The 14,787-nt window shown below is 38.5% G+C and overlaps 1 protein-coding gene across 7 annotated transcripts in view; it reads left to right on the top strand.

Moving 5' to 3' along the window:
* Positions 1–14,787, top strand: part of LOC124238139 (E3 ubiquitin-protein ligase HECW2-like) — a 375,422-nt gene that overhangs the window by 296,918 nt on the left and 63,717 nt on the right. For all 7 annotated transcript variants that reach the window (XM_046658740.1, XM_046658743.1, XM_046658742.1 and 4 more), the window contains 3 exons: positions 3,163–3,297; positions 6,576–6,678; positions 8,667–8,763. In XM_046658740.1, the coding sequence (XP_046514696.1) occupies positions 3,163–3,297; positions 6,576–6,678; positions 8,667–8,763 (335 nt within the window). The remainder of the gene's footprint in view (positions 1–3,162; positions 3,298–6,575; positions 6,679–8,666; positions 8,764–14,787) is intronic.

The raw sequence follows: 14,787 nt of genomic DNA, 5'->3' as shown, positions 1-14,787 counted from the left end.
TGTGAGAGCCCAGACTCCTTCCAGCTTTTTGCTCAGCCATCCTTCATCTTCATGGTTCAGTATGGCTGCTGGAGCTCCAGTAATTACATCCCTGTTTCAGGGAGCAGAATGAATGAAAGACAAAAGGAGGGCTGACCTTATTAAAATCTCCTTGTAAAGAAGTTTTCGAGAAGTACCATGTGACACTCTGTTTACATCTCAGTGGCCAGAACTTATTCTGGGCCACACATACTTTCTAGGAGCCTGGGAAGTGTAGTTTCACTGGTTCTCCATTTTTTGAGCCTTGTGTATGGACTCTAGCAAGAAACACTGTGATGCTTAGAAAAATGTCTTAGAAGTTAAAACTGTTATTATTAGGAATAATATTAGTAACTCATATTTAAGGGGTCACAGGCACTATGTGCAGAAGTTTATATGAACCATCTCATTTAACCTTCCTTTGATGTAGGTGTTATTATCCTCATTTGACAGAAAAGAAATTGTGGTTTAAACAAGTTGAGTGGTTTGCCCAAGGTTACATCACTAGTAAGCAGTGGAGCTTAGAGCTCAGAACCAGACTTGTCTTTTACTAGATTCCAGGCCTTTAATCACTGCTTTGCCTCCCACTTCTCAAGTTTTAACTTTGTAGCTTATTCAGATCTACAATGGGATGTTTTAAAACCTTCTCTCCTGTTTGTGGTTTTGTAGTCGTTAGCTCTCTACCCTTTTTACCAAACACACCACACACACACACACACACACACACACACACACCCCTCTCCTTTATTTTTTTCAAATCTTTAAGTATTTTTATGCTTATGGAACAGAACTTGACTTTTAACACTTTAATTCATTGTGAGTTGTCTTTCTGTATTTTGATCAGGAATCTGGATGTTAGAGTTTTTGGCCATCTCTTTCTCCCAGATGCAGCCCTAAAAGCTATTGGGGATAACAGGGTAAGAAAGAGTCCCTAGCCTCAAGGCATTTACAGTATAATTCTTTAGAGAATGGATTTTAGACAAGCCTCTTAACATCAAATTATACTATGACACTACATGTCAATCACAACTGACCCAGATGTGCACACCCATTTGTCCTTATAATTACGTGAGCATCACTGTGACCTCTAAATGACTACCCATCCCTTCAACACATTCCTAAGAAATTAGGTTGAGTAAATAGGCAATTCTGTATTAGTACTCTTTGTATTTTTAAACAACATGGCTTATTATTATTATTTTAGTAATAAGAGCTTAATTTACATAAAGAAGATATGGGGTGGATTATAATCCCTGTTATTTTGAAATGTCCATTTGTAAAAACAATTGAATTCCTATTTTATGACATGTTGAATAGTGGCAGAAATAATGTTCAAGTGTATTATTAGAAGCCCAAATCAAAGGGGGATCTGTGTGACATTTGGGACCAGAGCCTGCCAATAGCAGCCTTTGTAGGGTTTATCACTGGTATGCTTTTTTGACAAGATCAGAGAAGAAAGATGTTCCACCTGACAGGTTAGGAAAAAGGGAGCAAACCCAGGGATGTGAGGCTGATGACACCATCTCCCTACGAGACTTCCATAAATCTAGTCTTTGTACCTGGAAATCGGATATTGAGAGAAGGGGCTGGTAAGGATTCTCATTCTATCCATTTCTCTGCTTTGTTTTCTAGTGCATCTACTGCTTAAAGTTATTTCTTTACAAAGAAGTCATTTTTTTTTTCTGTTTGGGGGCTACCTACAAATTATTTTCCCCGTTTCCTGATATGTGTACACAGAAACATTCTGTTTCATAATGGGAAGGTGATTTTTTTATAGGCATAGATATGCTGTCTTCCCCTGGGATTTGCCTAGAGGTATTTACTGCTAGTCTTTAAGGTACTTTGTTAACAGCTCCATCAGTTCTTTTCTTCTTAGGTTACTCGGCACACTGTATCATGTGCCCTGACACTTGATTTATAGGTAAGAGTCTGCTGGCTCTCCTAATAGTCCCTTTCATCTTTGATGACCTAATTAACTTTATCTGATCAGGGAAAATTGACATTTCCCTATTGTCCTTCAGATAATGGGCTTCATTATTACTGTGAGTGAATTTTACTTTGAAAACTTACACCATTGTAAGTTGGCTCCTAATGATAATGATAAATAGCACTTGTGTAGAGCTTTAGAATTAAACAAACCAAAAGAATAAAGAAGGCCTTTCTACACGGTGTGCAATCCTTACTGCAGTGCTGAGGGAGATGGTGCAACTCATTCACCATTTCCCGTCCCCAGGGATTCTGCGGTAAACCGAGAACTGGGTTTCCTCCCTCCTCTCACATCATGGGGGAGAAAAGTTGATTATGAATGAGGGAGACATGTTGTTAGAAGAAATCTGTAGTTCGCAGAACTTAAGTGGCTTGCCCAAAGTTGTTGTACATGATAGAATTTGTGTGGATGTGTGATCGATGACTAAACTGGAAAGGTAAGTAGGAAGGAGATTTTGAAGTCTTGGAAAACGGATCAGAGTTGGAATGTTTTTTCTATAGACAGTGGGTAGCCAGGAGAGGCTGAGGATTGGAGCAGTGATAAAATCAAAGCCTTAGAAAGACTATTCTGATAGTGAGGTGCTGGTTCAATGAATATGGTTGTAGACATGTGGAACAACTGAGGAACTGCTAATACTTATATGCGTAAGAGAAAGCCCTGAAACAATGGATGGTACTCAGGCTGGGATGGGACAAATAGAGGAGACACTGCTGTGGGAAAATGGAGCGGACTTGGGGGCTGACTGCATAGGAGAAGGAAAAGAGAAGGAGAAGCCAATGATGTTTGAAGCTTCAGGTGATAAGAAGAACTAAGTAATAACTGTGGACAGCAGTAGGAGCTCAGAGAGCGTCAGTTAGAGAAACCCAAATGGCTTCTTTCTAAGATCCTATCTTTGATGACTCAGAGTATTTCCTAAAACCAGGAATAATGTTCCTTCCTGCTCTCTTCATTTTGGATCCAATTTAAGAATGGCTTTCCCTATTTTGGTTTGTCTTGAGGGAGTAAGGAAGAATTCCCCCAAAGACTTAAAGTTGTGAGAAATTGGAGCTAAGATCACTACTCGGAAGTGGGTCTCTTTCCGAATGCGTGAAACGATAGGTCAGCTAAGACCAGTGTGTGGCGTGTGCTGACTACTGATTGAGTGGACTGTTTCCTAGGCATTTTTTGTCGACCACAACTCCCGTACCACCACGTTCATCGATCCGCGGCTCCCGCTTCAGAGCAGTCGACCCACCAGCGCGCTGGTTCATCGGCAGCACCTCACGCGGCAGCGCAGCCACAGCGCGGGCGAGGTGAGTCCTGGGGGCGCCCCGGGGACTGACCGACCTGCTGCTGCAGAGACGCTGCGGGCATGGGGGGCTTGGTGGAATTGTGCTGGCTTTTATTATTAAAGGTTTTATTTTTCTAGTTTGATTTAGAGGTTATCATTTGGAGGCTGAAAAGTGTTGGAATGTTGACAGGCTTCTCTGGAAATAGCTAGAGCCTAAATTACAAATTTAAAAAGTAGAAGATAAGAAGAAAGATTGAAGAAATTAGAGACTTTTTTTTTAGTTCAAAGGGTGATGAGAGAAAATTCATAATGTAACAAGATGGTCAAGAGAGGAGGATGACCCATTTTGCACACGTAAGGGCAGCTGGATTCATGGGAAGAAAGGAATGTAATTTTTAGTGTGCTAAAATTTGGTTAAATATAGGGAAGTTCCTCAAGTGAGGGTTGCTGGATTAGATTTAAATCATTGACCAAAGCTATGGGGTTGTGGTATCCTCACTAATATTTTTTAAAATTCGGATATATCTGAGAGTTGATTTACGTACTCTATGTACCCAGAGAAAATGGGCGGAATTAATTGCTAAGCGCTCTACTGGGCTCGCCTTTCCTAGTTCGCAGTGTCCCATGGTGACCACAAGAGGGCACCCTAACAGCCTAACCAAAGGAAAAAAAAAGAAAAAAGAAAGAATCTCTTCCTGTTTCCCTTTTTCTTTAGCAGTTTAAACAAAAAAACTAATATTTTAGGTCAAAATTTTTCTCCTTAATACAGGCTTATGCTTTGAATGTATATCATTGCTTGGTACACATTGTTTCTAAAAATTCCCTTAGATAAACAGAATTAAGATTCTTTTCCTGCATGCCTTTTCTACATCTACGTGCATATCGTATTTTCAGTATTATATTGTAGGTCAAATATTTTTGTAGCCTCTATTATAAGAAAAACTTACGACTACAGTAAATAACTGGATTTGATTCATCAGAATTCCACTCTTGGAATGTCCCCTCATGATTTACGTACTTACTCTAATGCCTCGTGTGTGTTTGCTGGTTGTAAGTGCAGCCATAGAAGAGTATACAAGAGAAGCTCATATAAAAATGATATATAAATCTATTCCCTTATGAGGTATGCACAAAAATATTTGTTTTATGAGTAGCTAATAAATCTTTACCTTGCTGTCGTATAAACCATTAATGGTGAACTGGATGTTGCTAACAGCATTCATCTTAGAAGCAGAACAGACCTCTCACCTTTGGACCGTGTGCGTGATGTGTAGCATGAATAGGGCCCTGCCTGACTTTATCACACGACCAGTGCCCTTTAGCCATTTGCCTTATCTTGACTTCACAATATGAAGCTGCTGTTCAGTCTGGTCAGGACTACCTGTGAGATTAATAGCTATCCTTATATTTTCTTTCAACCCCTTTGTCTCAGAACTTGAATTCTTTTCATGGTCTCTTAGTCATCTGTTGTGGGAGAGGGATCCTAAGGTACACATTAAAATTTGGATGAAGATTTCTCTTCCTATTGATGGAAACTGAGCAGTGGAACAGAGATAACCCCATGAAGACTCAGCGTTCATCCCCAGCGTTGATGGACCTTTGAGGAGAATGTGCTTTCTGGCCCAGCTGTTGGAAGCACGCACATCCTGCAGCACTACGCACATTTATCAGGGCTTGCCCACTGTCTAACAGTCTGGTTTGAAGAACTGAGGTGTCAAGGAGAAGACTGTCGGCTGTTCTGGGAAATGATGACACATGACGTATACTGACAGCGGGGAAATTTATGTTGGTGTATTGAAATGACGAGTTCTGGGTCTGACAAACAAGGGGTGGTTAATGACTGAATCTCCCCCAAGAATGGCTGACTTCATTCCTCCGAGCTGATAACTCAAGAAAAGCACTGTGAGAAGCTTCTTGTTACATCCGCGAGTCTTTCCAGCCACTCTCTTATACTTACTTAGCAAACATTCCAGGTAGTAGAAATTTGGGATGGAAGATCCAACAAATTAATGTTTACCAAACACCTGCAGTGTAGAAATATGGTGGTTGGTGTGAGAGATACAAATGAATAGGATATATTCCTGTCTTCTTATTAAGGAGGGAATACATGAAACTACCCATAATCCAAATGAATAAAAATATGAGTGAAAATGCTTTCTAAACTGGTACTAATGGCAGCTGCTTTCGAAATGTACACCACGTGCCGTGGGAGCGCAGGGAAGGGCGCATCTAACGCCTGCTCATAGGGAAGGGAAGGCTTCCTCCAGGACGGGCTGTTGGAACTATGCTTTGAAGGATGAGTGAGAGCATTCTTGAAGGATAAGCAAGCCGTGGAGGGTGGGGACGATATTTCTCATTTTAGGGCCTTTAGAAAAACCCTCACCAAACGCCTGACTGATGGAATGTGATAAAATGGTCGTGAAGATTTGAATGGGTGGGAGTAGATGCTCTATTTTAAAAGCACCAATTTCTAAATCCACTGTGTTATTCTGGCTTTTGTTCTCTTTCTCTCTTACACTGCTGTTCTGCTGTTGTCTTAAAAGGCTTCTGTCATGGGGGGAGAAATGCTAAAACAGAAGCTAAAGCAATGTTAGAGTTTTCTGGTAAGAATATTAATGGGCATTTTTGTTTATCTACTTGGATGTATGAGTTCCTAAATCTATGCTAGGACAATAAATAATTCAGGTTAGGGCAACCCTATTTAGCTGCTCCACACCTGCTACGATTAGCTCCCTGGTGTGGGAGGTTCAAACCAGAAAGAGCTGTTGTACTGGGTGCTCTAATGGGCATGTAAAATTGCTCCTAAGGAGATAATACGCCAACTCAGAAAGCCACACGAAGACTGCTGCTCTTCTTCCCTCCCTGCCGAGGCCCAAAGCAGGTCTATCCTGGCAGTGCCCCAAGGTGTTTTGTAGCACCCAGGTCTTCTCTCTGACCCTCATGTTGCCGGCTGTGTTCTGTGGAGGCAGAAGTTCCTCCTGATGAACAGGTCTGCAGTTCAGCTTCTATAGCCCCAGTAATTGTAAGCCTAGGGAAGCACTCCTGTACCCCTTGGTAAATAGTCACTTCCCTGGCCCCTCTCAAGGATGTGGAAATGGATGCCCCAACCCCTCCCGTCAGTTCGGCAGCTAACGCAGGGCTTCTGAGAATCCTGTGTCAACTCCTCAATTGGCTTCTGTGCTGATCACTTGGTACTTTAACAATGCTCATTGTCAGTTATTTTGAACAACTCAGCTCGAGGTGCTGATATAAAGCACTCTAGGTCTTGGGGCAGAACATAAATGATGCTTTTGTTTGCAGGTAGGAGAAGATTCTCGACATGCAGGACCACCAGTTCTTCCCAGGCCGTCAAGTACGTTCAATACAGTCAGTCGGCCGCAGTACCAGGACATGGTTCCAGTGGGTATGTCATCCCTTTTCAGAAATCTTTATCTTTGCTTTTCACATCAGTATGCAACATGCACTCTGTGCTGAGACTTTCCTATTGTCAGCCTGCCTCTTTGCCCTGTACTGAGAAACGATTGCCTTATCCCTAAGAAATTGATTTGAGTCTCAAAACACTTATGTCTTGTAAAATCCTATAGGGTGAGATGTTTTTACACTACCCTAACTTTTTCTGAGTAGAGCTATTATATTAGATTGTTGAAGTTAAGGAAAAGTAAGTTATTAAGGCGACTGTATTATGTGGTCATTTCAAATTAAGCATTAGGACAAGCATATACTTAGTATATATCTAATGCTTGGGACAGAATTTAAATGGTGTGTGAGCCTATAGTAGCCTCACAAACAAGAAAGCAATGATGGCACATTCTTCAGGGTTTTTGTAGCAACTACAAGGCAGCAAGAGCCTCCAAAATTGTAAAATAAAAATAAACGAATTTGGGCAAATAAGCCTAAAGATCAACTTGAGTTGTTATTAAAATGATGAGGTTGAGTAGATCAGTTTTCAAACCTGGAACCTTACGGCAGGTGGAGCGGACAGACTGGTGGCCACATGGGCTTCCTGTTCCATCTTAAATTTGAGCAGCTCTCCATTTGTCTGTTTTTACTTTAAAATTTTGACTTTTTTAGGAAAAACTTTACCATGAAATGTAATGTAATACCCTTGACCTAAAGAAGTTTGACAGCCACTAGGTAAGAAGAAATCTTGGATCCAAGTCTAACGTCTACATCTTATTATGCCCCTAACAATAGGATGCTAAATACTGCACGTAGAAGTTTAAAGCACTATAAAAGTGTGCTCAACAAGTCATCTAGTCTCTCGTTATGGGTGGAATGTAAAAACCCATTGACAACATTTCAATTATGAAAGTGTTTTCATTATTTATATATGGTGAAATGTACACTTAGCGACACTTTGAATTTGACAATGGGATTCCATGTTAGCAGATTGTATTTTCTTTTTAATTTTTTCAAATTTAACTGAAATGTATACGTACAGGCAGCACGATGCAACTACAACTTGAACCGGCAAATGTCTAGAGAATTATACTTCTTTTGTTTGATCATTTGTTAGTTTAAGAAGGCACATTTCTTGATCATATTTATAAACACAAGAGTGTTGACTGAACTAGAACCGCTAATGTTTGAGAATTCAGACACTCAGTTCTGTGATTTAAATATATCTTTATTTCTGATTATAAATAGCTATAATCAAGATGAATCATCTTAAGTAAACAAATTAGTTTTCTTGGCAAAAGAGGTATTAACAGGGCCTATACTAAATTTTAATTAGCTTTTTAAAGTTCTGTGAACGAACATCAGCCAGCCTTGATTAAGATTTAAATTTTTCTTTTAACGTATTATGTTTCTTTTACTGTATTATGTTGATGACACTGATTGTGTTGTAGCTGTTGGTATAGTTGGTTTGGTAAAGAGCTATGTGTGGCTCATGGCATTTATTTCCACCTAGAATTTGGGAATGGTTTGTCCCCTGCATTTTGTTGGTAGCTGTTGCTGACAGCTATTGCATTTTGGCAACTTGTTCTGCCTCTTTACCTCTCTACTCCTCTAGATGGCTGATATTTAATCAGAAGATGGTTTTTCACTTCTAACAGTTGCTTATGAGGTTGATTTTGGTAACCAGTAGCTCACAACGATCAGCGTCTAGAATCTTGCTGGTGATCTCATCTTGCACTGTGATAGTAAATATGGCTCATCGAGTGACTTTAAGGAGTGCTTCAGTGACTCACACCCAATAGATGGAAGTCCAGTCCTCATATGACAGGGTTGACACAAATTGGAATTTAAGCATCTGTAGTGACTACAAGCTAGGACTTTGAGTATAAAGAATATTAACCAGAAAAACATATTTTTAAAAGTTTGGATTTATGTGCATAAAACTAATAAGAGATTTTTTTCAACATTGTTATATTTTCTGATTTTTTTCAGCTTACAATGACAAGATTGTTGCATTTCTGCGCCAACCCAACATCTTTGAAATTCTGCAGGAGCGTCAACCTGACCTTACCAGGAATCACTCACTCAGGTAACCGTAATATTGGTATTTGGTTCAAGTCGTGTAAACCCAACTGTTACATCTTCAGTAACATTAATAATCATCTTGGAAATTCACTCTTTTCTTTCTGGCTTTCTGAAAAGCCATCTCGTGCACCAATACTTTATGTCATCAACACCGTATCATTGTAGTCCTGGCTTTTCTCTAAGTTCAAGGGTTGAATAAGATTGACTGAAGAACGTAGAACCCTCCTTAAAGAAGAAAAAGAATGAAAGAGAAAAAAAAATTCACAGCCAACAACGCATCCTAGATGTGCAGATTATAATGAAAATAATAAGACGCTAATCTTTTTGAGAGTAGCTTGAGTAAACAAAAGTAACACAGAGTTTATTGAATTGAGATTTATAAAATCCTAGACTTGGTATTCACATTTTTCCACAATAAAAATGCAGTGGAACCCAGGGAAGGAATCTGATCCTCTCCACAATCCAGCATTCCCCTGCACGAACCCTCTCTTCTAAACAACACTTTGAAGCATCACGCTTCAAGCCCGATTTTACTTTCCTGAATACATGCTGTTCCTTTTCCCTGGCAAGTTTTTCTCTTCTTCTGCATTTGGCAAGAAAGATATTTCCTATTAAACTCAATGCAAGCTGCCCCTTTTTGAAGCCTTTCAGCTCCACTGTGCTTTCATGATCTAGTCTGTATTTCTCAACTTCAGTGTTCTAGGCATCAGTGGAGATGGAAAAAAGTGCGAGTTTCTGCTGAAAATCTGACGTAACTTAAAGCCCGTTTGGTTTACACGTTACTTTTGCTGGTAGAAATACTTTTGCCGCATGGTGCCATCCTGGCCCACAGCCGTGATTCTCAAATACTACTCAGTTGGACCAAACTGTTTTCATGAGGATCACCTGGGGAGCTTCATAAAGGACAAAATGCCAGGTCTCATCTCCCTTCCCTGAGTTCACACCTCCTATCCTCCCATGTCCTGCCCAGAAGTTTAGTTCAGCAGGTCTAGGGTTAGAGCTCAAACATGTCCTTTCTTCAAGCCTCTCTATGTAATTCCGGCGGCACAGCCAGGTGTAATAACCTCTGGTCTAGACACTAATTTGATAATTAATTGTTAAAGTTATCAAGCTGTCCTTCATACTATTTTGGTTATGTGACTTTTGTGCTTTGATTTGACTTTTCAAGTCCTTATGCTGTATTTCCCAATTAGATTATAATCTCCTTACAAATAGGGATCTTATCCAACTCATCATTATTTTTCCTCCTTACTCCTCAAATCTATAGAATAGCACTTTGCATATAGTGAATATAAATATATATATATATATATATTTGTTGATTTGATAATAAATTATCAAATATTCTTATGGTGCTCTCAGTCTCTTGTATCCTTTTTTTATTGAGATATAATTGACATACAACATTGTATTGGTTTCAGGTGTACAACATAATGATTCAATATTTGTATTGTATTGTATTGTATTTGTATTGATCATTGATATGATCACCACAATGTCTAATTAACATCCATCACCATACCTAGTTATAGATTTTTTTCTTGTGATGAGAGCTTTTAAATTCTACTCTCTTAGCAACTTTCAAATATGCAGTACAGTATTATTAACTATAGTCGCCATGCTGTACATTACATCCCATGACTTATTTATTTTATAACTGGAAATTTGTACCTTTGGACTCTTTTCACCCATTTTGTCTACCTCCCACCCTCATCCGTTTCTCATATCTTTAAAGTTGCCGTTAACCTTCTAAAGTTTCTAAGCCTTAAAGCTACATATAATTTCAAGTATGACACTACAAACGTTGCTCATACAGAAATCCCAGTTTTGAATTAGTTAACATGTAACTCAGGTCTCAGTGTTGCCAACTTGACAAGCATGCTGTTCTCAATTACAGAGAATTATAAAAATTATACAAGCTATCATTTTGTATATTTTATATTATGGCATCCACTCAGTAATCCATGGTCGACTAGAGAATCTTGTATAAGAAGTTTTTGTTCATAAAATTGCAGAAATGAGCTCCTTAGTTGTCTAATGAGAGATCTTAGAGATTCTGGGTCTCAAAGCAAGACAAACAAACAAAATCCCTCCTCTTTTGCGAATCATGAAATAAGGAGAACTCTATTTTCTCTTTTTTCTACCAATTCCAACCCCAACACACACACACTTCTAGTCAATATCTGTTCCTCTGAAAGTACCCCACCCCCAAAAAATAAGAACCAGAAAGAGGAAACTCAAGAAATTTTCCAGTTTTGCTCTGCACTCCACGTTCTTATTTACACCAATTTAACATAGCCTCAGATCTCCACCATCGGAGAAATCGTGTGATTTAATATTCCTGAACAGGGCATCCAACTTTACCATTATCCTTTAATGACTTGGCAGAACCTTAGCAGATCCTAACAGAGGAAGAGCTGCAGGCCCCAGTGGGGAGCTTCCAGTTTTGTTTTTGTTTTTCTCTCTGCTTTTTCAAGTTGTAAAAGTTTCTAATCTTCTAAAGATTGCCGAAGATTTTTATTTTATGGTGATGTCAGAGGTCCTCGGTTAAGTACAGTTCTTCTTCTAACATAGATCTCACATGGTAATCTATTGCTAAGAAATTATTTGATAGGTTTTGAAATGTTCCTCTCTTATTCCAAAACTTATTTTTAAGTTTCCATTTACATTTTCTAAAACTATTGACAGAGTTCAATCATAAAAAGTGTAGCAGTCATGACCAGTAGAAGGAAGCAGGAACTTAAATCAATGAGATAATGCTCTTCCTCTTACAGTGTGTGTCACAGTGCACTTTTATTTTCTGAAAAGTTTTCGGTAGTTAAGCATTTTGGTTATCATAGCAACGTAATGGGGAAGTTTGTATATCTAAGAGAACATTCTGTTTCATAAAGTTAAAACTGCATTGTAAGAAGCATTCCCACAAACTCAGGGTTCGGAACCAGCCGGGGTTCTTTAATCTCATATTTCAGTGATATTTTTGATAAGAAGTTTATGCATGGAATACAGCCAGCGAGTAATTGTGTGTCAAAGGTAACTGTGGACCTTGCAGTCGTATTCTGAGCAAGGGTTCCCAAGGCCAGCGTAGCTCTGTGTGCATTCTTTCTCCTCTGTGTCACAGTGACTTGAAAGAAGTCTCCCTTCTTATTTCCTCCATAATATAATGAGGAAAAAGTGTTAGCCCTTGGGAGATTCAAATAGGTGCACCTCTTTGCTTTGTGTTTTTCTTCTTTTGCTTGTGATTCCTCCTGAACCAGAGGATAGCAGCAGTTTATTTAGTTTGTATCCATATAAGGCTTCCTCTTCCTTGAGACGCCACTTGTGTATCTTTTCCTGTAGAATGGCTATGGTTTTCCATGCAAGGGGCTATGGCTTTTGCTTTCAATTTCCGTATTTAAATCACTGCTTCAACTTCATCTGTCATGCAAATGTGAATGCTAAGAAGTTGTCCTCTTTTTTCCTTTTTAATCTCAGAAGAGGTTTATTTCCTTAGTTAGAAATATCAACCTCAGTACCACCTCCATCACACGAGCAGTGTCACCATTGGATTACTAAATCCTACTGTTGGGCCTCGTCGAAAGACAGTAATCATACTGAGAAGCTTTTTGTATGCTGTGACATTGAAATAAAAGCTAAAATAAAATGGTCTAATATTTTATCTGAAGGCAAATATAGTCATGAATAGAACAACATTTTAAGTATATTTTATAGGTGAATGTAATGAATTCAAATTCAATAAAGTTTTTGGTAGTGGTGTTTGTACAACATCGTATTATGAACAAGGATATAAGTGTCATAAAACTGAATTAAAGTTGCAAATTTCCCCTCTTGTGTGATGATTAGTTCCAGCCAGTAAATCTCTTCCCCACTAGTCCAGCTGTCCCCAGGCGTCAGTGATAATTAATTTGGGCTCCAGGCTGATTCCTCCTTGACTGTTTCCTAAATAAGTTCCCTTGCCATGAGGATGTGATCTGTGATCCTTTTTTTCATTCTGTGTAAATTGGGCCATTCTATTTTTTGTGTCATTAAATCAGCAACTTGGAAGTCAAGAAATTCTGAGCTACAAAAGGCAAATGGATCGTGTCTCAGTGTTCACCAGAACAGAAGCAGACACAGACTATATGACCTTCTATTTCTTTCCATCATCCTATTTTAAGAGCCCTGGAATTTTTTTATTGCTCAATTATACTCTTAAGTTTTTTTTCTTTTTAAAAATACTATGTGCCGTTGTAGAACTATCAAACAGAATTACAGATTTTATGAAATAAAAAGTTAAAATTTCTGAAAGCTTGCTTTCATAAAACAAACCCCAGTGTTCAAAATTTCTGACCTATTTCGTGTCTAGTTTTCTAGTAAATGAGTTTTCCTCCATTTAATATTGGGCTGGAAATATTAATCTCAGCTAACATCTGAGCTACTTGGTCAAAATAGCCTAAGTTTACTTCTGCCGATCCTTCAGCGTTTTCTTGTTAAGACCTGCCTAGCTCTCTCTCATAGTCCTCTCCTACTTTGTTTACTGCTCACTCAGATGTCTGGAATCAACATGACAAACTTCAGATGTCTGTTGTATCAAATTTAAGTAACAGGAAATCGGGGTTAGAACTATTATTTTCTTAGGGACCATTTACATAGGCATAATTACTGAATTTTCTAGAACACCTGATTAAAATAAGTTATTGATACCACGTAGTAATGATCATTGGAGAGTCCTGGTCTGTCTTTCACTGAAAGACCAGCATTAATACTGACTCCTAGAAAGTAGTAGAATATAGATCTTAAGAGTTCAGGCTTGACTCCTATAATGTATATGGAACCATAAAAGACCCCAAATAGCCAAAGCAATCCTGAGAAAGAAGAACCAAGTGGAAGGCATCACACTTCCTGATTTCAAGCTATATTATAAAGCTATAGTAATCAAAACAGTATGGTGCTGGCATAAAAACATACTCATAAATCAATGAAACAGAGCAAGAACACAAATAAACCCAAGCATATATGGTCAACTCATATTTGACAAGGGAGCCAAGAATACTCAATGAAGAAAAGACAGTCTCTTCAGTAAATAATGCTGGGAAAATTGGGTTTTCATGTGTAAAAGAATGAAAATAGACCCCTGTCTTACACCTCTCAAAAAAATTAACTCAAAATGGATTAAAGACTTAAACGTAAGACCAGAAGCCATGAAACTCCTAGAAGCAAACATAGGAAAAAAGCTCCTTGACATGGGCCTTGGTAATGATTTTTTGGATGTAACAGGTAAAACACAAGCAACAAAATCAAAAGTAAATACATGGAAGTATATCAAACTGAAAAGCTTCCACACAGCAAAAGAAACCATCAACAAAGTGAAAAGACAACCTGCAGAATGGGAAAAAATATTTGCAAACTATATATGTGATATGGGGCTAATATCCAAACTATGTAAAGAAGTATACAACTCAATAGCAAAAAAACAAATACCTTGATTAAAAAATTGGCAAAGGACCTGAATAGACATTTCTCCAAAGCAAATAGACAAAAGCCAACAGGTACATGAAAAGATGCTCAACATCACTGGTTATTAGGGAAATGCAACAAAACCACAATGAGATAGCTCCTCATGCCTGTTAGAATAGCCACCATCAAAAAGACGAGAGATAAGAGGTAAGTGCTGGCAAAGATGTGGAGAAAAGGGAACACTTCTGCACTGTAGGTGGGATTGCAAACTGATACAGCTAGTATGGAAAACAGTATGGGGGTTCCTCAAAAAATTAAAAATAGAACTACCATATGATCCAACAATTCAATTTCTGAGTATATATCCAAAGGAAATGAAAACACTAATTCAAAAAGATATCTGCACTCCCATGTTCACCGCAGTGTTATTTACAATAGGCAAGGCTTGGAAACAACCTAAGTGTCCATCGATGGATAAATGGATAAAGAAGCTGTGAGATAGATACACACACACACACACACACACACACGTATATATACATACACACAATGGAATATTATTCAGCTATAAAAAACTAGGAAATCCTGCCATTTA

The sequence above is a fragment of the Equus quagga genome, chromosome 4 (assembly GCF_021613505.1).
Source record: "Equus quagga isolate Etosha38 chromosome 4, UCLA_HA_Equagga_1.0, whole genome shotgun sequence".
Taxonomy (NCBI): Eukaryota; Metazoa; Chordata; class Mammalia; order Perissodactyla; family Equidae; genus Equus; species Equus quagga.
The sequence above is the reverse complement of the archived record's forward strand: the minus strand, read 5'-3'. Positions and strand labels throughout refer to the sequence as shown.